We start from the raw sequence: 27,257 nt of genomic DNA on the forward strand, positions 1-27,257 counted from the left end.
GACAGAGAACACAGGTGAGACACAGTACAAGATTAAACTAGTCTTTGACTGAACAGGATTGATAGACTAGCAAAGATTGAGAGAATGAGTCACGGGAACACATATTACCAGCAATAGAGAAATAGAGGAACAAATCTGAGAAAATGGAGAACAGATGAAGCTCAATTGCCATGAGCACAGATTGCAAACAACAAACAGGTCAGCCAGGCTAATGCAAGCAGAACAAAGAAAAAGCAATAAGGGGAACAAACTCAGTACCTCTTCCCCAAAGGGTTTCTCCAGGCTCTCCTGAGAAAGCAGAGCAAGTGGAAAGGGATGAAAACTTCAATTTCTGTTCTCTAGAAAGTACCCCTCCCAATCAATCAGATACTGAAAACCCTGACCTTGAGCATGGACAACTAGGAACTTCTTGACTCTGTAGACAGGAGAAGAACAACAGAAGAGGTATGATGGGTGAAACTCTGAAACATGGATTTAATGCATGGACATGAAAGACAGGGTAATAGGGTTGTAAATGTTGTGGAAGTTAAAGATGTACAGGCATTAAGAAGATACTTGACAATATAGAGTATGACCTGATAAAATGGGGTGCCAATTACAGGAACACATTAGAACAGATAAATTACATGTAAAATATATAATGGAACCCAAATGACAGACTGGCAGTAGCATGAGTCAGCCAGCAGATTTCCCTCCAGTACTATGAGATGAATGGGGTGTCCTGTCAGAAATTACATCAGAAAAAACCCATGGATCTCGAATACATAATCAAAGATGGATTTTCTCCTTTAAGGAAGGGGAATAAAATTAATTGCTTTAGAAACTGATCACACCAAACATGCTTTTCAGTTCTGAAAATGGGAGGTGCACCACATAGCCTTTTTTGTTGACTTTAGAAAAGAGCAGTGTCTGCGTGTTTTATGTTGCTAGGCAACCACTGTATCAACGATCTTGCTGCTGCAGGACATGATGTCTGGTCCTTTATCCACACTAAGTGATGTTTCTTTAGTTGTAGAAGCACCACACATAATTGTAGGGTGGCCACAGCGGAATGAACTGCCAACTATTCTGGCATATGTTTTACACAGCGGATGCAATTCCAACCGCAACCCAGCACTGGGAAACACCCATACACTCTTGCATTCACACACACACTCATACACTAAGGCTGATTTTGTTTCTCCAATTCACCTATATCGCATGTTTTTGGACTGTGGGGCAAACCAGAGCACCTGAAAAATCATATCATGTTAAGTTCCAGATTGATTATAATCTGTCTCCTGTTTATCTAACCAACCTTCTGTCCTGTTTTAATCCAACCTGATCATTGTACAAAAACAGAATCTACTAAAGAAGGTCAAGCTTTTTCCTATCTGGCTTCTAATAGTCTTCCAGATAATGTCCATGGTTCAGACACACTTTCCCTGTTTAAATGAGATTAAAGACTAGTCTTTTTATTAAATAATATACACAATATACACATCTCTATATCACATGTTTAAAACATTATGAACAGTAGCTACACATAATTCTCGTTCTTTCTTAAACATCTCTCTCTATTTCTTCCTTGGCATGCCCATCTTGAGGCCTCTAGAGATTGTGCAGAGCCACTCGATTCGATCCAAGACATGAAGAAAATATGCAAATCTTGCAAGGACTTTATAGACAACGCAAAATATTAAGCAATACACATATACACTTAGTTGAACATTTATTATACACTTACAGCGGTTGGACAATGAAACTGAAACATTGACCAATTTAGAGTTGGATGTTTTAAGGCTAAATTTGACAAGCCTGGTGGCCAATCTTCATTGATTGCACATTTCACCAGTAAAAGCAGAGTGTGAAGGTTTAATTAGCAGAGTAAATATTGCTTAACATTATGGATGACATCAGAGTTCAAAAGATGACAAATTGTTGGTGCGAGTCTTGCTGGCGCATCTTTGACCAAGGCAAGTCTTTGTAATGTATCAAGAGCCACCATATCTAGTAGAGGTGTGAACTTACACTGGTCTCACGTTCGGTTCGGTTACGATTATCATGCCATCGATTTGGTTCAATTCGATATCTCGGTGCATCACAGTGCATTGACGATGCTTTCCATACACAGTTTTATATTTTCCTCACAGCACAATTCTTGTATTAAAATGTATAAATATATTTATATTTATATACTATTTGTAATACAATCTTGTCCTTTAAGACAAACAGTCAGATTTATAAACTGCACCTTTAAACAACACGAGCATTTATAGCAAATAAACAAATATAAATTGCCCGCTCATTCACACTTGTCTTGGTCACGCACTCAACAGAAAGGGCTGCAATTTGTGATGGCACTCTTCACAGATGAGTGACACTGAGAAACGGCAGCGGCGATCACAGCTGATCCATGATAGATGCGGTGGAGAAAACTCTGCAGACATGGGCTTGTGTCTCTATCCAGAAGTATCGCAGTAACAGCCGAGAGGAGAGGAAAAGTCATGCCCAGCATGTCAAATGGGCCACCTTGAGAGAGAGAAATTGAGTTTACTTTCATTCTCTCAATCGCAGTGAAATAGGGGCTTTTGCTGTCAGTGTCAATAAAAGACTGTACAGCAAACACACACACAGTGAAATTGGGCACACTTTCTGCATTTTTAAGTAGTAGGAGTGTTGTAAATACTCGTGCTCGCCTCCCTCACCATAGTAAGCTCCCGCGACATAGCGCAAATTACATAAATGACGTCAGTACATAATAACCGGTTATGATTATTACTGAACTGATACTGAATTGTTCGCATCTGCATCGCGGTGCACCGAAGAAACAATTAAGTTTGACTCCCCTAATATCTAGGGTAATGTCAGCATACCACCAAAAAAGATGAGCCACATCCAACAGGAGTTTTTGTGGATGGAAAGGGAAGCTGTCTGAAAGGGATGTCCAGGAACTAACCCATATTTTATCCAAAAAACATAAAATCAAAGCTGCCCAATTCACTGCAGAATTAAATGTGCACCTCAAATCTCCTGTTTCCACCAAAACTGTTTGGCAGGAGCTCCACAGGGTCAATATGCATGATTGGGCTGCTATAGCCAAACCTTCGGTCACTTGTGCCATTGCCAAACGTCAGTAACAGTATACCAGATGCAAAAATCTTGGGCTGTGAACAATGTGAAACATGTATTGTATTCTGATGAGTCAATCTTTACCGACTTTCCCACATCCAAGAGAGTTATGGTGTGGAGAATCCCCAAAGAAGCATACCACCCAGACTGTTGCATGCCCAGAGGGAAGTGATGGTTTGGGCTGCAATATCATGCCATTTTCTAGGCCCAATACTTGTACTAGATGGATGCATCACTGCCAAGGACTACCAAGCCATTCTGGAGGACCATGTGTATCCAGTGGTTCAAACAATGTATTCCGAAGGTGGTGCCGTGTATGAGGATGATAATGCACCAATACACACAGCTAGACTGGTGACAGAGTGGTTTGAAAGTGAAGTTGAACATCTCCCATGACCTGCACAGTCACCAAATCTAAATATTATTGAGCCACTTTGTAGTGTTTTGGAGGAGCAAGTCAGGAAATGTTTTCCTTCACCAGCATCACGTGTGACCTGACCACTATTCTGCAAGCAGAATAACTCAAAATCCACAGTGCAGGACTTGTATCTGTCATTCCCAAGATTAACTTATGATGTATTGTCAAAAGAGACCATATACCATACTAAGGAATTATGGCCCGTTTCCACTGAGTGGCATGGTACGGTGTGGTACGGTTCAATTCGGTACTCTTACGGTACCACTGTCAAAAGGTACCTAAAAGTGAACCTTACTGTACCACTTTTTGTGTACCCTTTTGCAAAGGGTACCTAGCCCGGCAAAAGGGTACGAAAAGGCTGAACGCTATTGGTTTACAAAGATACGTCACTTTAACTTTTATTATACTGTAATAATATATACATATAATAACGAGCCATGGTCGACCTGAGCTCAAACAAACTTTGTCATCGTCTTGATGAACAGCCACAAAGCCAAGAAGAAGAAGAGCAGATTCTACCCTGCCCCATAGTTTTTTACAAGGCTGTCTAAAGCGTGATCAGTTTCACTTTCTCACATGCGTTCGCCGCGCGTCTATATTTGAAATAACAAACTTCTTGAGCTGATGATAATAACGTGCGTGTGATTATTGAAGTGCTTCTGACATTCGATCCTGTCAGAAGCAAACAAACGCGAGACTGACACGCGAAGCTGGAAAAAACAAAAGAGCAAATTATTTTTTTCAGAAAACATGAACAAACTTCCATGTTTAATTAATATCATCACATTTTGGACTGTTATGAACTGGGAATGACGGAATTACTTTCTAACAGAGGCTGCATGTGCTGGCGAAGATTAAAGATATAGATGAGAGGTTTGCACTGACTGTGGGCTATATGTTGTGTGTTTTTGAACCTAAATAAGGCCTAAATAATTGCTGTGTGTAGTTTTACTGTAATTGGTAACATATCGGAGACTGTAAAGGTCTGTATGTGTTCATATGTTGCATTTATTTATTTATTTTATATAATTGCAGATGTTACAGTAGGTTATTTTGCATCATTGATCTGCAGTTATAATCAAATCATGTTCATAGAAATGTTAGTAATGAACACAAGTATTTATCTGTGCAAAGCATCTGTTTTTCATATGATATGTGAACGATCCGTTCAGCTTTACTGTAGACTTTTCCTTAAGCGAGTATTTTGGTCCCTGGAAGATCTCAAAGAGTGAGCAGGGGATTTGGGTACTTGATAGTGATGTCGCTCAATAATCAATGCAGGGATGCAAGAAGCCATCCTTCTACTTGACTGAAAAGGAACCCGCATTAGTGCGGAAAGAGAACAGTACAATTGTGCATATAGTTAGTTACTCAGGTATTTATTAAGAGCTTTGCATTTGGCTGAAGAAAGAGGACTCAATCTCCCACATGGAGGTGTGGTACCAGGGAATATATAAGGAAAATGGGGAGGGAGAGAAGCAGCCCTAAAATGACTGAAGACCTCTCAAAGATGTGGTACTCCTCAAGCACCACAGTCAAATTGTCTGGTTCATCCTGCAACACAGAAACAGGGAAAATGGCAGGTAAAGCAGAAACAAGATATGTAACATGATGAGAAGGGCTTAAAGGTAAAATAATTCGCTTCGCCCAGTTAATCTGAGAGTTATGCTGCTTTAACCAGGAATGGCTCAAAACTGTGTAAAAATGAAATTGTCTCTTTGTGGGTGCCAGAAATGGTGAGACTCACAGATAATGCTAATATGGATAGGAGGTGGTGCAATTAGACAGGGAGACACGATGAGCAAAAGCCCAAAACTCTTTGAATCTCCTGAACTGTCCACAGCAAGCCTGGCAGCAAATAATCCATTGTGTCTAATGTGTCTGCCCACATTAGGCCCTCAAACTCCACTGCCAAGCAAATTGACATCTACTTTGGGAACAGAGCAGAGGACCCAGCAATGGAGTAAGTGTATCAGCAAATAAAGAAGGGCAAGAACGCTACTTTTTACAGCACTGAGCAAAGCAGTATGAGCAAGTGTTGAGTGCAGCAATTGGTTGGTTGGGCAGAAAAAAGAGGTGAGATGCAAGACATAACTTGACTAAACTTTGACTGCTTAGGAGTGATAGATTACATAGAATATACATAGAAGGAGAGCACAAGGCACAGGAATAAAGAGAACCAACAATAATCTGGCAAAGGACAGGAACAGGAGACCAGGGAGAAACAGAAGAAGGACTCAGGGAAACTATAAAAGAGATGCCGCGGAATTTGTGAGAGCAGATTGCAAATGACAAGCGTGAGCCAGGGTAATGCAAGAAGAAGCAAAAACTGTAAATTAAAGTAAAACTCAGACCTGGCCAAAGAGCATAGAATCAACACTATATTGCTATTTGTGAAACAGCTACTAGTGTTACGCGGCAGCCATTTTGGAATGAAAATTCCAATAGAACATCAGCAGATAACTACGGTTAGACAGAATGACTTACAATATTGAGTTACAAAATTGAGTATATAGGATATATATATATGCTCTTAGCATATATATATATTTAAAATATTATATATATAATATATATATATATATATATATATATATATATATATATATATATATATATATATATATATATATATATATATATATATATGCTCTTAGCATAAACCCCCTTTGAAAAGTAACATTTTAAACAATATCTCAAAGAAAACAGACAATTTTCAAAATGTTGAAAAGACTAAGGTTACTATATCTGGTATCTAATATATCTATTTCACTTAAAACATAAAAATAAGGTTAACAAAGTACCTTAGATTACTATTTTACTTTTTATTTTTACTCAGATTAGAATGATACAAAAATGAGTACACCCCACAACAAAAACAACTTTATCTAGTAGTTTTTATGGCTTCCGTGATTTTTAATGACAGCAAAAAATCATGAATAAAAAAAGATTAAGAATTCAATCATTTTACACAAAGTGGCTTTGCATTAAAGTTTTATTAGTCTTTCTTTAACACAAAAAATACCATATACTATAATACTGCAACAAAACGTACTGTCAATTTGTTATCTACAAATTTTTTAAGTCATGTTAATTTAATTTAACATGCCAGTATTCATTTGCATTATGCCAGTGCGTAAACTATTAAATTAAAGTCCTTTAAAGTAATTTCACCTAAAAGTGAAAGTTTCAAGAAAACAAAAATGGTTAAATATATTAAACAAGTCTGTGAAATTAGCTATTAAAAGTGCTGATAATCACCAGTCTTTGATAGTAAGTGTTGTATTGTCTTCTTTCAGGTTGTATTTCAGCTTTAATGCACTTAATAAATAAATAAATAAAAAACAAAGCAGCTGCTTGCCATCGTGACAGCAATAAGATTCGATGGACGGCTGATCACTTTCACTCCAAAATGGTGGGGCTGTTGCTGGGCGCTGCTGTTGCAATGGAATGTTCTATTATTGAGTGTCACCTCTTGGTGATTCTAAGCTCTTTGACCTGGCTCTTGATATTTAAACTGTTATTTAAATGATCAACCCATGTAATATATTATTTCAAACTAATAAAATTAAGTTAAAAAGTCACTTTATTAAAAGTTGTTGGAGTAGAGAGTGAGCTTTTATAATGTAATTCAAAAGCACAAATAATTACAAAACACTTGAATGACAAAATGCATAAAACTGCTAAATAATAGATATTTATTTCCTTATTTCAATTAACAAAAACATTTTTATATAATAACTGAACTGCAGAGGTTTTAATTCATCTGTGTTAAGCTGCTTTGACACAATCTATTGTAAAAAGCACAATAGAAATAAAGATGTTTGAATTTTAGTGTAATTCATTCAAGGTTATATTAAATATTTATAGATTCATTACCATTTAGAACCATTGTAACATAAGCCCCAGGGTGTGAAAGAAGAGTCTAAACTATATTTAGTACAACTACACACATGTGCTGGTCATTGAAGCACATGTTCTACATTGGTTTTAAAGAACCTGGCGTTTGAATGTTCCTTTGTCAAGATTAACACTGGTGAGCCTTATACTTTATGTGTGTCAGCATGTGTATCTGTTTCATTAACAAAAACATGGTAATGCTATGAACTAATCGATAAGTACTGTAGCTATGTGTCTTTCCTTTTCATAATTCTCTCTAGAGCCATGTGCTCATTTCTCACATTCTTACACTGAGTGATAAATGTTATCATTACTCGTGCCATTCCAAGAACTTTGTACCACAGAACAAACAAGTTTGATTGGTTTACGTTTGACCAATGAGCCAGCTTTGTTTACAAGACTCAGTCAAAGGGATCCCACAGAGTGGACCTTGTGATTTGTCATTCATTCTTGAAACTGGACACCTACATGGTGAGTTAAGCCACTGTAGCCACTGTAAATTTTTATACTTTTTAAAACATCAAACTATACAACATATATGTGCTATTTAAATATAAATTGGCATTTTTATCATAAAAATAAAATAAATTCTTGGACAAATTCAGATTGCATTTATTGTTAACAAAGTGTACACTTATGGGCCACTTTATTAGGTTCACCTAACCTTACACACTTTTTTTTAAGTGGTTGATCATGTATATTTTTTTTTTAATTACTGTAACTGACCATGTTTTGCCATGCATACTTTCACAGCATATTTTCAACAAAGTGTTGGAATATTTCTTTGAGATTCTGGTCAATATTTACATGATAGCATTACAAAGGTGCAAATTTGTGGGCTGCATGTCTATGATGCAAATCTCCCAAAGTAGCTAAATCCAAAACTCTGTTGGATTTAGATTGGGCCATTTGAGTACAGTAAATTTATTTTCATGTTCAGGAAACCTGTTTGAGATCATTTGAACTGAACTGAACTTGACTGACATGGCATTTATCCTGCTGGAAGTAGTTGTTTTAAGATTGGACTTGGACATCAATAATACTCAAGGTTGTGGCATTTAAACAATGTTCAGCTGGTATGAAGGGGGCCAATATGTGCAAATCGTTGAAACATTACACCCTCAGAAGCCAGAACAGTTGATTTCAAACTGGTTTTTGATAATATGTTTAAGATAAATTCTGACCATGTCATTTAAATAATGCAGCAGAAATCAAGACTCATTGTTAATTTCATGGACGTTCTTGTGGCTGGGTCTGTTTTTTCTCCCATTCTTTCTCCTTTTTAACTGTCAGGCACTTCAGGTCATCTTGCCTTGACAACTGATTTGTTATGAAGTTTGTCAATCAGGGTGTCCACAACAAGTGTGATTCTCACTTTGGGGTGAAATTTTCTGGGTTCAATCCCGGATGAGCCCCACATTACTGTTATGTCGCTAAATAATGTGTGACAGCCTCCATAACAAAGAGTGTGCAAATTAAGAGAGAACGATATTCAGTCCCCCTAGTTTTTTGCGATTCAGCGATCACTGAAGCCCATGCAAAATTGACAAAAAGTCGCCAATTTTTGTGAACAGTCAAAATTCTTAATTATTCGCAAAATAATCACAGTTTTTTTTTAAATAATCTCTCAAAACATCCAATTCCAAACCATATAATCAAATTAGAATTACTTTAGTTTGCAATTTATGGTTTTACATGACTTATATTGCATACAGAGTGCACATGATGTATTTGAGTGTCTCTTTAAAAATGACGTCTTACCTGTGCCCCCACAATCCTAACATTACATGGAAGCGGGCGGAATTGTTTTGCAACCTGTATAATAAGCAGACGCAGATGAAGCACAATTGATTTACATGTGAAGTCAATGCAAAGACTGTATTCGACATCCTGTGGCATGAATTGGGCATTTAGTCGTGCTTCAGACTGCAAAAGAAAGTTTGAGCAAACTTATGGTGTGGGTAAAATCGCTAAATGTTTTCGTTTAACTCTTTTCCTGCAGTTAACGAGTGAAAATGCTTTCCTGCCATTGACCAGTTTTACGGCAATCCGTGTTTTAGGTGTATTACGGTAGAGGAAGCCCTAAGGCATATTGTAAGTGACAAGATGTCAGATGCTCCAGGAAGTAAAATCTCAGAGAAAGTAAGATCATGGATAAAAATAAGAATTATACAACCTTCCTTTGGCTTAATCACTAAAACAGTGTATATATATATATATATATATATATATATATATATATATATATATATATATATATATATATATATATATATATATATATATATATATATATATATATTTTTTTTTTTTTTTTTTTTTTTTTTTTTTTTTTTTTGCAAAATTGTCTGCAATTTTCTGGAAAATTACCACCACAAAATCCAACTTTTTTTAATCACAAGATAATCAATAGAACAGACATTCCCACAAAAACGGCAGACATAATACCCATCAAACCAGGCAACTTTTTCCAATTGTCTTTTGTCCAGTTTGATGAGTCCATAAAAATTGTAGTCTCCTTTTCTTAGTTCACATGAATGGCACCAGTGTGGTCTTTAGGTGCTGTAAGCCATCTGGCTCAGTGTGTTGTATGCTCAGTTATTGTAGTCTTTCTATCTAGTTATTTTCCTCTGAACTCTGACATCAAGAAGGAGTTTTCATTACAGAACTGCCAGTCAGTGAATATTTCCTCTTTTTAGACCATTTTCTATAAATTCTAGAGATTATGATGATGAAACAACTATGTTCAAACTCATTTAAATTACTTTCTTTCCCATTCTGATGCTCAATTTGAGCAGACTATCTTGACCATGACTGCATTGTTTTACTGCCAAGGGATTGTCTGGTTATTTGCTTTAATGGTCATTTAAACTGGTATTTGTAATATAGTGGCCTTTGTGTTTTCAGTTAAATATTGTTTTTTATTATCCCCGTCCAGAGGTCATCATGCACAGAGTATGGGCTTTGTTCAAATCCCATCCATACATTCCTAATGTAGTGGGATACACAGCACTCTTTGCCACAGCAGATCTTATTCAGCAAAGTGTGATGGGAAAAGCACAGGACAAAGAGACAGAACAAGAAGAACAAAAAACATTGAAGACATCCATTGAGAGATTTACTGTATCGGAAGAAGGAAAGACAAATGATTTAACACTGTACAATGCCAAAACAAATGACGCAGAAAATCAAGCCTCGAGTCAAATGCAACATGTTCCACAGTTTCATAGAAGTTTCATTGACTGGTCCCAGACTGCGCGAGTTGCATTGGTTGGGTTTTGTTTCCATGCTAACTTCAATTACCATTGGCTACGGGGACTAGAGAGGATGTTTCCAGGAGGAGGAACCAAGAGAGTGTCACTTAAAGTGTTTTTGGACCAGCTAATTGCTGCCCCTATGACGATAAGTGCTTTCTACGTTGGTGAGTAGAACATTTTTCATTAAATATACATATATTTTGGCGACGCAGTGGCGCAGTAGGTAGTGCTGTCGCCTCACAGCAAGAAGGTCGCTGGTTCGAACCTCGGCTACGTCAGTTGCCGTTTCTGTGTGGAGTTTGCATGTTCTGCAAATGTCCCTGTGTTTGCGTGGGTTTCCTCTGGGTGCTGTGGTTTCCCCCACAGTCCAAAGACATGCGGTACAGGTGAATTGGTTAGGCTAAATTGTCCAAAGTGTATGTATGTATGTGTGTGAATGAGTGTGTGTGGGTTTCCCAGTGATGGGTTGCGGCTGGAAGGCCACCTGCTGCATAAAACAAATGCTGGATAAGGTAACAGTTCATTACGCTGTGGCAACCCCAGATTAATAAAGGGACTAAGCCAAAAAGAAAATGAATGAATGAATACATATATTTTTATCCAGCACGGTGCTGGATTGGGGCTGGAGGGGCATCTGCTGCGTAAAACAAATGCCAGAGAAGTTGGCGGTTCATTCCGCTTTGGCAATCTCTGACAGATCATAGACTAAGCTGAAGGAAACCATAAAAATGAATGAATACATTTCTTTATTTGTAAAATGAAGATTAGGTTATATTTGAATAAATCAAATGGTTTAAAAAAGTTTTCTATTTTTGACCATTACTTTTTGTAGTATTTGAAACTTAAAACATTTTTAAAAAATTACAAGACAGTTCATATTTGTCTAATTTTATGTTTGAATAGGATATTTTTACACACCAAATAGTCATGTTAACAAGGTTGTAAAACTGTGGATTGAAATGATTCCTCTTAAAACAAAGGGATGACTTGACGATAACATACAGTGCATTCGGAAAGTATTCATAGCGCTTCACTTTTTCCACATTTTTTATTGTTACAACCCTATTCCAAAATTGATTAAATTAATTTATTTCCTCAAACTTTTACACACAATACCCCATAATGACAATGTGAAAATTTATTTTTTAATTTAATAAAAATAAAAAATCTGAAAAATCACATGTACATAAGTATTCACAACGTTTACTCAATACTTTGCTGATGCACCTTTGGCAGCAATTACAGCCTCAAGTCTTACTGAATATGATGCCACAAGCTTGGCACTCCTGTCTTTGGGAATTTTTGCCCATTCCTCTTTGCAGTACCTCTCAAGCTCTATCAGGTTGGATGGGAAGTAATGGTGTACAGCCATTTTCAGATCTCTCCAGAGATGCTCAATAGGATTTAGATCTGGGCTTTGGCTGGGTCACTCAAGGACATTCACTGAGTTGTTGTGAAGCCACTGCATTGATATTTTGGCGGTGTGCTTTGGATCATTGTCCTACTGGAAGATGAACCATCGGCCCAGTCTGTCCAGGGTGTCTCTGTACATTGCTGCATTCATCTTTCCCTCTATCCTGACTAGTCTTCCAGTTCCTGCTGCTGAAAAACATCCCCACAGCATGATGCTGCCACCACCATGCTTCACTTTAGGGATGGTATTAGCCTGGTGATGAGCGGTGCCTGGTTTTCTCCAAACGTAACGCCTGACATTCACTCCAAAGAGTTTAATTTTAGTCTCTTCAGACCAGAGAATTTTGTTTCTTATGGTCTGAGAGTCCTTCAGATGCCTTTTGGCAAATCTCAGGCGGGAAGTGGCTTCCTTCTGGCCACTCTACCATACGGGCCTGATTGGTGGATTGCTGCACAGATGGTTGTCCCTCTGTAAGGTTCTCCACAGAAGAACGCTGGAGCTCAGACAGAGTGACCATCGGGTAATTGATCACCTCCCTGACTAAGGCCCTTCTCCACTGATCCCTCAGCTTAGATGGCCGGCCAGCTCCAGGAAGAGTTCTGGTGGTTCCAAACACCTTCCACTTTTGGATGATGAAGGCCACTGTGCTCATTGGAGCTTTCAGAGCAGCAGAATTTTTTCTGTAGCCTTTCCCAGCCTTTTGCTTTTGTCTTCATGCTTGGTTTGTGCTTTGAGATGCACTCTCAATCCTGGGTCTTTATATAGACAGGCCAATCAACTGAATTTACCACAGGTGAACTCCAACTACGCTGCTGAAACACCTGATGAATGATCAGTGGAAGTGATCAGGTTTTTTATTTGTAATAAATTTGCAACAATTTCAAAAAATATTGTTTCACATTGTCATTATGGGGTATTGTGTGTTGAACGTTGAAGAAATAAATGAATTTAATCCATTTTGGAATAAGGCTGTAACATAAAAAAATGTGGAAAAAGTGAAGCGCTATGAATACTTTCCCGATACACTGTACTTGAAAATTTAAATGTGTTCAAAAGTTTCAGATAAAGAAAAAAATACAAAACTCAAGAATCAGTCTTAAATGTAATCTCTTTTTTTTTCAAAATTCAAGTGCACTGAATATAATCTAAAAATAATGATTATATTTCTAAAGGGCTGAGCACACTGGAAGGCGCAGAAGATCCCTTTGAAGACTGGAAAAATAAATTCTGGACCTCATATAAGGTAAACAATGAAGACCACAATATCTATTCAACATAAACACAAGTATTAAAGGTTTGGGGTCAAGTTTGCCACACTAATTTAATATTTGTTTCTCTTTTTGTTAGACTGGAGTGGTTTACTGGTCAACAATGCAGGTACTTTATTAGTTCTATATATCTCTCCATCAGTTCGAAGATGTTTCTTTGCTTTCTTCCTAATTATATTCTTGGTGTCTCAGGCTGTGAACTTCTCCCTGATCCCACCAGCGGCTCGCACTGTTTTTGTTGGAGTAGTCGCTCTCGGCTGGACCATCTTTCTGTGTCATTTTAAGCATCAGTGACTTCCTGAGTTAGGTTTTTTTCTTAAACCTAACTTAATGTGCATATCTGCAGCTATGTACATAGTACACAGTAAATAAAAAAATACATTAAAGCTTGTTTGTTTTTTAAGCAAATAAGTTTTAAACAACTGTTATTTTTATTTGCAGTGAAAAAAATGAATCTTTTAAATCACAGGTTTAAAACTCAGTTCTTGGAGGGCCACAGCTTTGCAAAGTTTAGTTCCAACCCTAATTAAACATATCTGATCAAACTAATTAAGTGCTTTAGGCTTGTTTGATACCTACAGATAGGTGTGTTGAAGCTGGGCTGGAACTAAATTCTCCAGGGTTGCGGCCCTCCAGGAATTGAGTTTGACACCACTGTTTTAAATGGGTCAAATTATGCTACATAATAAAATCTCTGTTTTTTTTTACCCATGATATACTTTATTCTAACAAAATAACATTTGTTATGTGAATTTGTATTTAATGCTTATAAACTACTTCAAATGTAATTATTGAATCAATATTATGAATGTTTAAGTGGAACTGTTGGATGTATTTATTTTTAAAATGGTTATCAAAAGCAGTGCATTCCTATAAGCTATTAAGTGTTTAGTAAAATAAAATAACACAGGGTGTATGTGCAAGAGACTGTGTCTCAGTCTTTTTTTAACAGACAGTTTTATACCCATCAGTGCACAAACACTCACATTTGTGCCAATCTCCAGGAAAGATAAATTTCTGTTGGGAAAGAAAAGATCTTGTTATGGTCTTCTAACTCCTTACTAGAAATGCTACAATGTATCAGGCTTTGGCCTTGCCAGTTTAACAGAGGCCAGCTAGTAAGTGCTGTGCAAGTAAACCTCACTCCTCTGACCTCTAAAAGGTGCTCTGTCTAGCGGGTTGGGTGGTGTAGGACTGGCGGGGTTACATCGGCGCCAAACTGTTTCTGTCTGCATTCTAAAAAAGCTCTAAAAAATTGTTTATCAGAAGAGGTTCATTAAAAATTTCCATGACATTATTAAACCTGGAGATTTGTTTTTAGTAATTTTCAGAAATCATGTTTTTTAGATTGAGTATGGGCTATATGGACACGGACTTCTAATTTTCAGCCAGGGTAAGTCTATTTAACTAAATGTATTATAATTACATTAAAACATCGATGCTGTAAAAACAACCTTGTGAAATTGAAAATAGTCACATTAAGCTTTCACCGGAAGTTCGTCGTTGGCTTTAAAACTCTAGCTGTGCATATATATATATATATATATATATATATATATATATATATATATATATATATATATATATATATATATATATATATATTAAAGTGCATATACACTTTTATCCCCATAAACACATCAAACAATCATACCTTTGCCCTTTGGTTAAAAACAATGACAGAAAAAAGGAAGAGAAAAAAGTACTGTTCTATTATTGGAAATGTGATCTTCGGGACTTGCCACGTTCTCATCAACATCATGGATGTCTCTTGATATGCATGGATAAAAACACTTTGCACACCTGATAGGCCTCAGTTGAGGGTCTCTCCACTGCATTTAGGAGAGACATTTGATCATGTTTTGGATGATCACAGACTTACAGTACAACCTCCAGGTAAAATGCTGTTGCAGTCAGAAACAATATGAACATATAGTGCAAAGCTGTTGCTTTACCCATAGCAATGGTTCCCAAACTTTTTGCTGTGTGCACCCCTTTCTAATATTTGACACCTGTCAAGCACGCTTTTCTCAGATTAAACTCCACATTTTAACTACAATAACTAAATACACATATTTTCTGTGTACATGATTAAAATAAAAATAATAAAATATCGTGAATTTAATGGACGAGCTTTTATGAAGTTGACAATTTTCACAGCGTCTTTAAGTACAGACAAAAGTTCATCTGGCATGTTTTTCCATCACTAGAGCTTCTTGGTGGATGCTGCAGTGTACCCAGGAAACCGATGAAGCGAAAATCCGACTTTTCGGATGAAAGCTACTGCTCCTTTGTGCCTCCTTTTTTCTACTTCTGCAATTCAGTTCTTTGCAGTTCTTCTGCAACCAATGTAACTGTTGCTATATTTGCGTTTCTAATTTGACATTTTCTCGTAGGTCTAATTCTGTTCATCAGTACATCTCTGCTGGATTTTTCTGTTCCCTCCTGCACCTCGTTCGTTATCCTCCGAGTCCATATATTCAAGGCCGCTGCCGTAGAAGAGGCCAATGTAGATGGTTCATCCTTACTGTCACTTGACTTCTTTACAGTGCCAGTTTTTAACCAGGTGTCCAATTTTATGAACATACCACGAAAATGCATAGGTTGTAAATTACAATTTGTAATGTGATATTTTTCTCTCTCAGTGAATTTTTTTTCTCTGAAAATTATGAAAATAATAATAATCAAAATAATCAATAATCAAATACTAATAATAATCAAAACAGCTGATCCAACTAATTATAATATATATATATATATATATATATATATATATATATATATATATATATATATATATATATATATATATATATATATATATATATAATAAAGATGTTCAAGACTACTAGAGGCTATTTAGTAGGTGTAAGCCTTTGTAAAAAGAACATTGAATATTGTGTGAAAACAACATTCATTCATTCACTTTTCGGCTTATTAATCCCTTTATTAATCTGGGGTCACCACAGCAGAATGAACCGCCAACTTATCCAGCACGTGTTTTACATATATGTGGTTTCCCTTACAGTCCAATGAACTGCTAAAGGTGGCCTGGGTAAAAAAAAAAAGTGGCCTTAGTTTATAAGTGCATGTGTGAATGCATGAATATATGGGCAGGGGTGGATTTTGGGGCCCTAAGTAATTCCAGCCATGGATAGGGCCCAAGTCCTAAAATGCACCCATTCTACTTTTATTTAATTTTTATTTATATTGCTGTTGTTTTTATATCACTCAATATTTTTGACATTTTAAATTGATGAAATCTCTACATTTTAAGTGATTAGTTTCCATAAAATTAATTTACAACAAAAACTAATATATATATATATATATATATATATATATATATATATATATATATATATATATATATATATATATATATATATATATATATATATATATATATATATTTATGAATTATATGGACTGCTCCATGATGGATATTTTATTTTGTAATATTATTAATATAATTACATAACATTAGCTTATTACAATAATATTAAATTTGACCTTATATTAAATAATATTTAATTAGTTAAAATTGTATTTCAAAATATTTTTAACTCTTACCATACAAAATACGCTAGAAAACAATGTTATTATATAATTTATAGGTATAATTTATACTTCTGGATATTTATTGGGGGGCCACAGATATCCTAGGGCCCCAAGCGGTTACCTCACTTATTGGTTAAATCCACCTCTGTATATGGGTGTGTCCCGGCGCTGGGTTGCGGCAGGAAGGGCATCCACATATGGATAAAACACATGTTGGAATAGCTGGTAGTTCATTCCTCTGTGGTGACCCCTAATAAATAAAAGACTAAGCCAAAGGAAAATTAATGAATGAATGTTAGTATTTTGTCAGTCTGTCAGCTATTGACTGATCCTGTCACAAGTGTTATAGTTTAGACTGAGTTTTGACTTAGTAAATGTATAAAAATGTATAAAAAAAGATCCAGTATTATGATACGTAGAGTTTGTATTTATTTAATAATAAGTATTTTGTCACAAAATTATGTTTAGCTAGTTGAGTGACAGCCTAGGTGTGTTGCTGTCTGAGTTTAGAAAAGGTAAACGCTTGTTATAGCACTTAAAAAAAACTGTAAAATTATTATTTAATGGAAATTATACAAGTAAAAAAATACGTATCCGTAGCATGAAAACACTAGTAAGTTACAGTTAATTTTGAGAGTAATGTTAAATATAAAGCGGCTTGCCATACTATAACAAGATTTTTCAGTCACGGATGCTTGCGCCAATCCGGACACGTCTTTGCAGTCACTTGACTCATAGTGGTCCGTGATCTCGCTATACGTCATCTCGCGAGCCTTCCTTTTCCCTTTTCACTTTGAGTCCAAGATGGTAGGTGGCTTGATTTCTCATGGAGTTTAACAGTGTTCGAAATCTACCTCCATCTTCAGTTATAGCTCATCTAATCTTACGGTAGACGATGTTTCGAAGCATTAAAAACCCCGACAAGTTAGGAAATATGCATATTGTGGACGATGTATGAAATTATTAAGTAAACGCTGGCTACCTCACATCGGGCCGCAGAACCGAGACTTCCCATTCTTGCGTGGTCTGTAAAAATACTTATGGATGTTTGACGACAACATACGTTGTGTTATCCATGTAAATAGGTATAAATATCTGTTGGCATATAATTTAGCGGTCTATGCAGAACAGTACTGGACATTCGCGTGACGCTAAGCTAGCTTTAGCAGTAATCTACTCATTGAGCCACATGACTTATAAAAACGCATGAGATAAATTAATTAGTGGTATTTTAGTCCAGCGCTGGTTTTATAGTTGGTTCTAAAATGTACATTCTACATTATTACATTCTAAAATGTAATAACGTGCTGTTTCTAACACTATTGGAATCTGTGGAGTGATGGTTATTGTGTGTAATTTCTTACCTTCGTTGTATTTTAGGGAGTTGACATCAGACACAACAAGGACCGCAAGGTTCACAGGAAGGAGCCCAAAAGTCAGGATATTTACCTGAGGCTCTTGGTCAAGGTAAGACAAGCCAATAAAACAAAATCTGTTTAAGTAGCCTTCCTAATCTGCAACTGCCTCTCTGGCTATACCACTAACTGTACTCTCTCTCTCAAAAAAAAAAAAAAACAACATTACTAATGCTTTGCTTCTTAGACTTTACACACCTGTAACTTGCCTATAGCACTTATTCACTGTTGCTCTTATAGTTGTGTAAATTGCTTCCTTGTCCTCATTTGTAAGTCGCTTTGGATAAAAGCGTCTGCTAAATGTAAATACAATTCCACAATCACTACATTTCTGTGGTCAGTTACATGTATTTTTTATTAGGTTTTTGATCTCTTTATTCTTACACCTTTGTGCTTTTTGTAGTTGTACAGATTCCTGTCTCGTCGTTCTGATGCTCCCTTCAACAAGGTCATTCTGAGGAGACTCTTCATGAGCAAGACCAACCGCCCCCCTCTGGCCCTGTCCCGACTGGTGAGTTTGAACCCCATATTTAGGCCCTGTTAACACTAACACGTTTTAGTTTTAAAACTCCGTTTCAGAGTGAAAACGATTCACGTCCACATTGGCATTTTATCTAGTGTTTATGAAAAGCTCTCTGTCCACACTAAATCGTTTAAAATACAGATCACGTGACCACACACACACTGTTATGCGCTGCAGCTAATGTGAATGTCTGAGCTCCAGGCAGTCAGCAGGTGCTTTGAGCCCACCTATCCAGGTGAGAACAGGGCACATCGGACAGCTCATCAAGGATCTAGAGCTGGATGTCATCTCACTGAAGTTGTTAAACGTGATAATTAATTTGCCTTGTCTCTATCTAACGATTCTTCAGTCTTTTGAATCTATTACTTGTTCTCAAGTAACGTGTTTTGGCTGAGTGTAAAGATAAGTTAATATATTTCATGTAACCACGTACACTGATTCTGCACATTTGACTGATTGTTTGCCTTCATTTGCTATATTGTATAAACTTATTGTATTATTGATTGACATTATTCAGTATTAAAATATATATATATATAGCAAGGGAGACGGGGTATTTTTCATATTTTTCAATCAAAATGATCCGTTGTGTTATGCATACTGTGAAGATGACAGTCATATATGTAGCTACATGATGCTTTAACATTTTGATGTCTGTTAAGTTGTCAATATCAAAATAAAATAGGCAGGTCCTTATATCATAATTTTATTTTATTAAGAACAACCACGTAGCCTGGATGATGTGAATGACGTTTTAAAGTATACTGTTCCCTTTGAAAGATTTACCTGACGTGTCCTTGGAGGTTTGTTTTCCATATCTAACTTGTGAAGCCTGAAAGCAAAGAAAGCATGCAGGACTGAACTTTGTGTAGGCTACTTAATATTGAGAAAAAGCCCCAATCAGATCAGCGAAAGTCTGCAGCCAGGCGTCTGTTTTCAGATGTCCATTTTCCCTCATCCACACTGACACAGAGCAGCAGTTTTAAAACTTCAACAGCCTCTTTAGCATTTCCTAAACGCTCTGTTTTTGGGGCTCGAGTGTGGACTGAAGGCGCAACCGTAGCAAAAGTTATGCGTTTTAGAGCTAAAACATATTAAACGGGTGTAAACAGGGCCCTAATCCGGTGCAGAGCTGCACGATTCTGGATGAAGCAAATCATCTTTTTTTTTTGCTTGGGATTAAGATTACGATTCTCTCACTATTTTGTAGAGCTTTATTTTAAAGATTTAAACCTGAAGAATGTGTCTAAGCAAGATGGCAATACAATAAGGCATAATACTCTTAGCTTCAATCAAATTTAAAGCAATGTAATGATAATAATGTAATGTTTAAGAAGGAAGGGTGTAACAATACTAAAGTCATTGTTTATGCATCACAATTTTTTTTTACCCCAGATACAGTATTATCTAGATTTCTTTTGTGCTTAAAAGGTTTATTTGACTGATTTACACACACTTTCTATGAATCATGGACCCAAAAGAACAACCTGGAATAAATGGTGAATTTACTTTATAAGCTAATCCTTTAAAGGTTGAGTAGTCATTCTTTTAAAATTCTTTTTAAAAAGTCATGGAGTTTGTTGGTCATTTGAAAGCTTTTAATTCGTTAGACCATCCTCTTCATCTTCAACCTCTTCAAGTTCATCCTAAATTTAGCATTTTAATAAGGACTGTTTTGAGTAGTCTTAAAAGAACAACTCTTTATTTTCTTAAAATATTGCAATAATATATTGAGTTTATCCTAATTATTGAATTAGTTTGAAGACTAAATAGTTTACAATTACTAAACGTGAAGATTAAACAAGGGACTTATTCTTGGATGTATTAATGATTCTTAAGCAAATAATTATTTAGCTTTTTTTCTCATGCAAATTTTTCTTACCTCTAGATTCGTAAGATGAAGCTTCCAGGTCGTGAAAACCTGACTGCTGTTGTTGTGGGAACTATTACTGATGATGTCAGGATTCAGAATATCCCTAAACTGAAGGTAAGACCAGACTGCAACCGATCATGTTTAGACACTTTGCCACATTAACCAGTAGGGCTGGGTCATGTGTTGAATATAAGTTGTCAATAACTGGCTTTAAAAATATATTATCAGATAAAAAAAAGCTTTTACTACTAGACTATTTAAAACACAAAACAACCCCCCCTTCAAGTAAAACAATATCAACTGTTTGAAATTTTTTTTTAAATTTAAGTGTTTTAGTATTTGATTTATCTTGGATTTTTAATATGACTTCATCCTGCAGACCTTAAACATGTTTGTAGGGCCTCCCTCATCAACTACTTTTTGCCGTTGTCTTGTCTGATGGTGGTAATGAGCTGATGATCTGAATCGGGTGTTTAAGGAGACATGCAAAATGTGCAGTGTTATGCAGTGTTACGCAGTGTTGCAGGCCTCCAGAAACATGCTTACAAAAGAAACTCCTTACAAAACTTGGCCCTAGTGGAGGTTAATTTGTATTTTGAAATGCATTGATTTATATGAAATCTGCTTGTTCAAAAAGTCAACAGTGAGATGAAAAAAATGTGGTCAGTAGTTTAGCTTGACCTAATTTGCTCAAACATGACCCAGCACACAAAGTCATGTCAAGTCTGATGCATTTATGAAAATAATCATACATATGTAGAACGATGAGGAACTTAATGCACCACTGTCTGTACAATGATGTTATTTTTCTGTATTAAGTATTTAATATGCAGGTAGGTTGTTGGGGTTTATTTGAAACTGTGTTATCAGCAATATAGCAATTGTAAGATCTGTATAGAAAAACAAACAATATCTGTAAAACTTAATCCACTAAATAGAGATTATTTAATTCTAAAGGAAATTAATTTAAAAGTTGTAACGGTTTGACAAATCCTGTTAAATCAATGTTAGAGGATTTTTCAGCAATAACAATTACAAGTGATCAATTGATTTAAAGCCCCAAATCAGAAAGTTCAAATAGTATGGAAAACGTAAATAAAAAGAACCATTTCTAAATTTACTTTGACTTGTATTTCTTTGCAAACAATACAAGCATTATTTAATGTGTTCATGACTACTTTTTTTTTTTTTATTATAATTTTTATTTTTTTTTTTCCAAAATGTAGTTCTGATTTGGGGTTGTAAAAAAATTAACCTGGAATTTACCTTTACGTGGAATGATTAAGTGTAGCATTAAATCTTGTCAAATGTTAATAAATGCCTTTTGTTATAAGATTTTTTTTTTTTACAGGGAAACTAATAGTATAAAATATAATTTTGTTTAAAATGACTAACCAATGGTAGATGAGTCAGAACAAGATGGAAGATTAATAATCTTCCATTTGTGTAAAGTATTGTAATATTCAGTATTGAGTGGCACAAAAGTGTCTGCGCAACAAGTGGGCGAATGAAGTGTTCGAAGCATAATTAGACATACCGCACAGCTCTTCGGTATCTGCTGCCTCTTTGAAGACTTCACAGCACAAAGAGAGATTGTGCTTCGGATCTGTGCAACATTTTAAATTAGTTTTCAATTTCAGTTACTGTGTGCATAAAGAGCAGTTCACAATGCTCTACATCAATACTGTGATCTAACAGACACACAGCAGAGTGTGAAATGCAAAGTTCTTGCAAGTCAAAATAAAGTAATTTTTAAAGCAAAATTCTATGCATTTCTCCAGTGATCATTATAACAACTGATCATCATGGAGAATGATTGACATGCGCAGTGGAGTGAAGCACTAATATAAACTTAAACCACTTGAAAATTCATCTGTATTTCACGTTCTATCAAATGGCTTCTGGTCATTTGCAAAAAATTGCATGAAAGCATTGATGGCTTTTCATTATCACAGAGTCATAGACGTGCAATGTTGGATTTGTGTCAGTCATGTCTGGTCAGTACCCGATTTGGCAACATGTCTGATATCGGCAGTGGCGCCCCCAGAAATTTTTCTTAGGGGTGGCCAGAAGAGGCCGCACCAAATCTTGGGGTGGCACAAAAAAATAATGAATTTAGTGTAATGTTATATTTTTGTTTATGGTAAATGAAATAATGTGGTTTTAATTTAATTAATTACTCTTGAAATATTGCAATTTATTCCTTGAAATAATTTAGCAAGTACATGTGCAAACCAAATAAAAATCAATATTTAGTTCACACTTCATACATGCATACATACATACATACATATATAAATATATATATATATATACAGTTGCAATCAGAATTATTAGCCCTGCTGAATTATTCGCCCCCTTATTTTTTCCCCAATTTCTGTTTAACAGGGAATTTTTTTTTCAACACATTTCTACACATAATAGTTTTAATAACTCATTTCTAATAACTGATTTATTTTATCTTTGCCATGGTTACAGTAAATAATATTTTACTAGATATTTTTCAAGACACTTCTGTACAGCTTAAAGTGACATTTAAAGGCTTAACTAGGTTTAATTAGGTGAACTAGGCAGGTTAGGGTAATTAGGGTAAGTTATTGTATAACGATGGTTTGTTCTGTAGACTATCGAAAAAAAAAATTAGCTTAAAGGGGCTATCAACTTTGTTCCTAAAATGGTTTTAAAAAAAATTGAAAACTGCTTTTATTCTAGCGGAAATAAAAACAAGACTTTCTCCAGAAGAAAAAATATTATCAGACATACTGTGAACATTTCCCTGCTCTGTTCAACATCATTTGGGACATATTTAAAATAGAAAAAAAAATAAATAAATCAAAGGGGGGCGAATAATTCTGACCTCAACTGTATATATAACGTTTCAGCAATTTTTTGAACACACTTTTATTGTACAGAATACAGTATATGACATGTCTAAAATTAATAAAGATTAATGAGTTGATTAATAAAACAAACTGAAGAAAAGGCATTACTATACACACACACTCACAATACAGACCCTAATAATATAATTTATCTATATTTCTTTTTGAGCCACAATATTATTAATGCAGCTGCTTCTATTGATGTACCTTAAGGTAAATATTAAATTGCCATTGCTGTCTGTTGAAGGTGTGTGCGTGCTGACGATCGGGGAGGGCAGTGGCGGTTCGACCCCCCCCCCCCCCCCCCTTAAATTGTTAGATTTTTTTTTTATTTCAATAAAAATAACAATTTATTTATATTTATTCTAAATAAATACAATTATTATTAATAGTATTATACAATTATTCTTCTAAATAAATAACAGAAATCAATCCTAAATGTTACTGGAAAATAATGTAACAACTGGAGTGATATGCCAAGAGATCACTTAAGAAATCTTTTACATGATTATTAATTGACAATTCTAAAGAATACAAAAAAGAAATATTTTTTTATAGAATTATCTGTGGTTTTAGACCTGACTTTTGGCCGAGAATTAACGTTATGAAGTCTTACCTCCCTGACTCATTATCCCTCCTTTCTGCTTTAAAGCCATGCTTAGTAAACGTAACATCATCATCATATTATTATTATTATTATTATTATATAAACTTTAGGTTAGTCGACTTGCAAAACTTGGTGCGTGCCAACACATTTGCACAAAAGTCTGTTACTCCAGTTCCACAGTGCATGAGAGGCGCATATTTTATAGGCGTGCATGCAAACAAAACCGGGATTCACACAGGAGCACGTGAGGAGCGCGGGAATGGTTTTCTGCACGCATGCGTCAGTTTGCTTTCACCAGTGCTGAGTGGGGGAGACAGTGAATCAGCTACATAAGTGGCACCAACAATAATTTAGAATAATAACAATAATTGGCTGCATTTTATTTATTTATTTATTCATTGAAATATTGGGAATTTACATAAATACATTTAAATTAATAATGTCAACAGCAAAATCATATTGGGGTGGCCACAGGGGTGGCCAGAGTCTACCCAGGGGTGGCCCTGGATATCGGCTTAGATACCACATCTTACAAAATGACGCAGTATTTACTGCATTGTGCGTTGGAAAGATGACATGCAGTTGATGTTTTCTAAATTGTTTATCGTGCAGTAGATGTTTGTTATACAAGTAAACTTAAGTAAAATATAAGAGTGAGTGTTGATGTGATTTGAAATTGGAACAACACTTATTTCAGCATATATCACCTGCCAGTTATTAGCCAATGTTTGTCTTAACTTTTATTTTTTTATTTACTGTGGGATTATTTTATGCTTCTGTTAATCTTGTTTATGTAAAGCACTTTGAATTACTATTAAATATGAAATGTGCTTTAAAAATAAACCTGCTTTGCTTTTAAGGTCTGCTCAAATGTCTGTTTGTCTCTTCTTTGCCTCTCTCAGGTGTGCGCTCTGAAAGTGACTGACCGCGCTCGCAGCAGGATCTTGAAGGCTGGTGGACAGATCATGACCTTTGACCAGCTGGCACTTACTGCACCCAGAGGACGGGGCACCGTTCTGTTGTCTGGTAAGTGTATTCATTTGTATTTTATATCCAATTTCATGCTGCATGCATAAACACTGTACACAAAGATTGTGGTGTATTCTCCCCATGCACAGAGGCAATGCTTTGGTAACAGAGCAGAAGCAGCAGTGCCATGCTTTTTTTGTTGTTGTTGTTTTCCTCTGATGCTAAAACAAGTGCATTGATAATATCCAGTTTTAAGCAGTCAATCAAATGACCTTCAATAATTAAAAAAAAAAAAATCAAGCAATACCCACAACCAAACCTTTTAAATGATTCATAGTAATATGTTTTGCTTGTTACACATTGCTTTGTGTAAGTTTTATTAGAACTATATAATTGACACAAGAACAGATGTCATGCTAACATTGTTCTGACAATGGTCTTAAGAATGCATCTGGAAAGAAAATGAATGACACTAATCTGATTGTGGAGGTTAGGAATTATGCTTTGTGTATTTAACATTATAAGCTGAAGGGAAAAACATTGCAGTGACTTTTGGTGTAGATAGTAAGTAAAAGCAAAAACATTTTTAAAGTTCTTCCTTAAATAGATGTAGATAAAATAGATAGGGATTGATCTGTGCAAAAGCTGCAGTTTTAGGTGTGTGCTGCTTCCATATCTGTCAACATTAGGATGTGAAAATAAAGGATATGAATCTCATTTAAGTTTTTCGTTTGATTACATTAACAGAGGTGCCACTAAAAATGCACACATCTTACATTATAATAAAAGCATTCGATTGCTTTCCCAACTTTTTATGCTCCTTTAAGACAAAATTAGTTGTGTTTGAAAGAGAACCCCACCAAAATCGACATCTTAAGATATTATTATTTGTGCGCATGTCTGTTCAAACACACACCTAAAACTCAGACTTTCGCTTCAAATAGCGTGTACAGAATCCATTTGGGAAACAGCAACTTTTACTATGGGGCGCGTCAGCTGACAGTTATGCACCGCTACATGATCTGACTGTTTTGAGGATTGTATAGGAGGGGCAGTGGCACCTGTTATGGAAAGGAAGGGAATCCCTCCGTGTTTATATTTATTTTAAAGTATTTTCATGCCTAAATAAAATTAAAGCACAGAACAGATTCACAATTAAGAGCAAGGGGTGACCCCTGGCTGTTTAGCGGTATGGGTTGTTGATAAGGAGGATTGGCTTTTTATTGCCACCCTTCATAGAAAAATTTAAAATACAAGAGGAAAATGGAAAAATACCTTTTACGGGATGATAGCTGTATAGAACTGTAAAATACCGGAGAATCCCGGGAAAAAGGGGAGGCTGATTCTGCTCTGCTTATGTGCTGTGGTGTAAGACTTTGTAATGGCTTATTCAATTTAAATCTGTTTGTTCTTCATAATGACTTTTATTGTTTCTATTCGGGTAAACTCAAGTTTGTTATTGCTTTTGTATTTTTGACACAGGACCCCGTAAGGGCAGACAGGTGTACAGGCATTTTGGGAAAGCTCCTGGAACCCCTCACAGCCACACCAAGTAAGAAAACGTTCTACACTTTCCTCAGCTTGAGGCTTTATTTTTTTTTATATAAAAGTAGTTTTGTTGAACCTTTTAAACTCAAAAGCGTTTTCTTTTCTCCTCAAGGCCCTATGTGCGCTCCAAAGGCAGGAAGTTCGAGCGTGCCCGTGGTCGCAGACACTAAGGATACAAGAATGTTTTGTATTCAGTGTTGTAATCAAAATAAAGATTGGGTAATGTTCAAAATGTCTCTTGCAGTTCCTTGATCTTTTTTTTTTTATTCTGAAAAAATTTGTAATCTAGCTTTTTAAAAAGCTCTTTACTGTGCTCTACTCGCGCTACATACACCTGAAGTGCAGTAATGACTGTGACTTAACCACATCAAGTGGAAAAGGCAAACCTAATGATGAGATGCTTTGTTGACAGCTGCAGGTACACACGCTTTCAGCAGTTTCACAATTAATGTAGCTCAAAAGATCGCTAAGAATTATTGTCAAAGTTAAAGCATCTACGTCAGAAGAAGGT

General features: G+C 35.7%; 2 protein-coding genes across 3 annotated transcripts; both read left to right on the top strand.

Moving 5' to 3' along the window:
- Nucleotides 1-7,486: 7,486 nt before the first annotated feature.
- On the top strand, nt 7,487-14,628 carry si:ch211-120k19.1 (uncharacterized protein LOC563199 homolog). Of its 2 annotated transcripts, none has more exons than XM_056475616.1 (5): nt 7,487-7,565; nt 10,368-10,850; nt 13,273-13,343; nt 13,448-13,477; nt 13,561-14,628. In XM_056475616.1, the coding sequence occupies exons 2-5, from the start codon at nt 10,376-10,378 to the stop codon at nt 13,660-13,662; spliced, it is 678 nt and encodes a 225-aa protein (XP_056331591.1). In that variant the 5' UTR covers nt 7,487-7,565; nt 10,368-10,375; the 3' UTR covers nt 13,663-14,628. The 2 variants fall into 2 exon arrangements, with proteins under 2 accessions (XP_056331591.1, XP_056331592.1); XM_056475617.1 differs by lacking the exon at nt 7,487-7,565 and adding an exon at nt 7,831-7,900.
- Nucleotides 14,629-17,651: 3,023 nt separating this feature from the next.
- On the top strand, nt 17,652-26,978 carry rpl18 (ribosomal protein L18). Its single transcript, XM_056476152.1, has 7 exons — nt 17,652-17,736; nt 18,310-18,396; nt 18,748-18,855; nt 20,756-20,854; nt 25,132-25,255; nt 26,681-26,750; nt 26,859-26,978. The coding sequence occupies exons 1-7, from the start codon at nt 17,734-17,736 to the stop codon at nt 26,914-26,916; spliced, it is 549 nt and encodes a 182-aa protein (XP_056332127.1). The 5' UTR covers nt 17,652-17,733; the 3' UTR covers nt 26,917-26,978.
- Nucleotides 26,979-27,257: the final 279 nt, after the last annotated feature.

Source organism: Danio aesculapii, chromosome 16, assembly GCF_903798145.1.
Source record: "Danio aesculapii chromosome 16, fDanAes4.1, whole genome shotgun sequence".
Classification (NCBI taxonomy): Eukaryota; Metazoa; Chordata; class Actinopteri; order Cypriniformes; family Danionidae; genus Danio; species Danio aesculapii.

Coding starts and splice junctions, on each gene's coding strand:
- rpl18 (XM_056476152.1), top strand. Junction 20,855..25,131: donor AGAATATCCCTAAACTGAAG/GTAAGACCAGAC, acceptor TGCCTCTCTCAG/GTGTGCGCTCTGAAAGTGAC. Junction 25,256..26,680: donor GGGCACCGTTCTGTTGTCTG/GTAAGTGTATTC, acceptor TTTTTGACACAG/GACCCCGTAAGGGCAGACAG.
- si:ch211-120k19.1 (XM_056475616.1), top strand. CDS start 10,376: ATGCACAGAGTATGGGCTTTGTTCAAATCCCATCCATACATTCCTAAT. Junction 10,851..13,272: donor GATAAGTGCTTTCTACGTTG/GTGAGTAGAACA, acceptor ATATTTCTAAAG/GGCTGAGCACACTGGAAGGC. Junction 13,344..13,447: donor AATTCTGGACCTCATATAAG/GTAAACAATGAA, acceptor TCTTTTTGTTAG/ACTGGAGTGGTTTACTGGTC.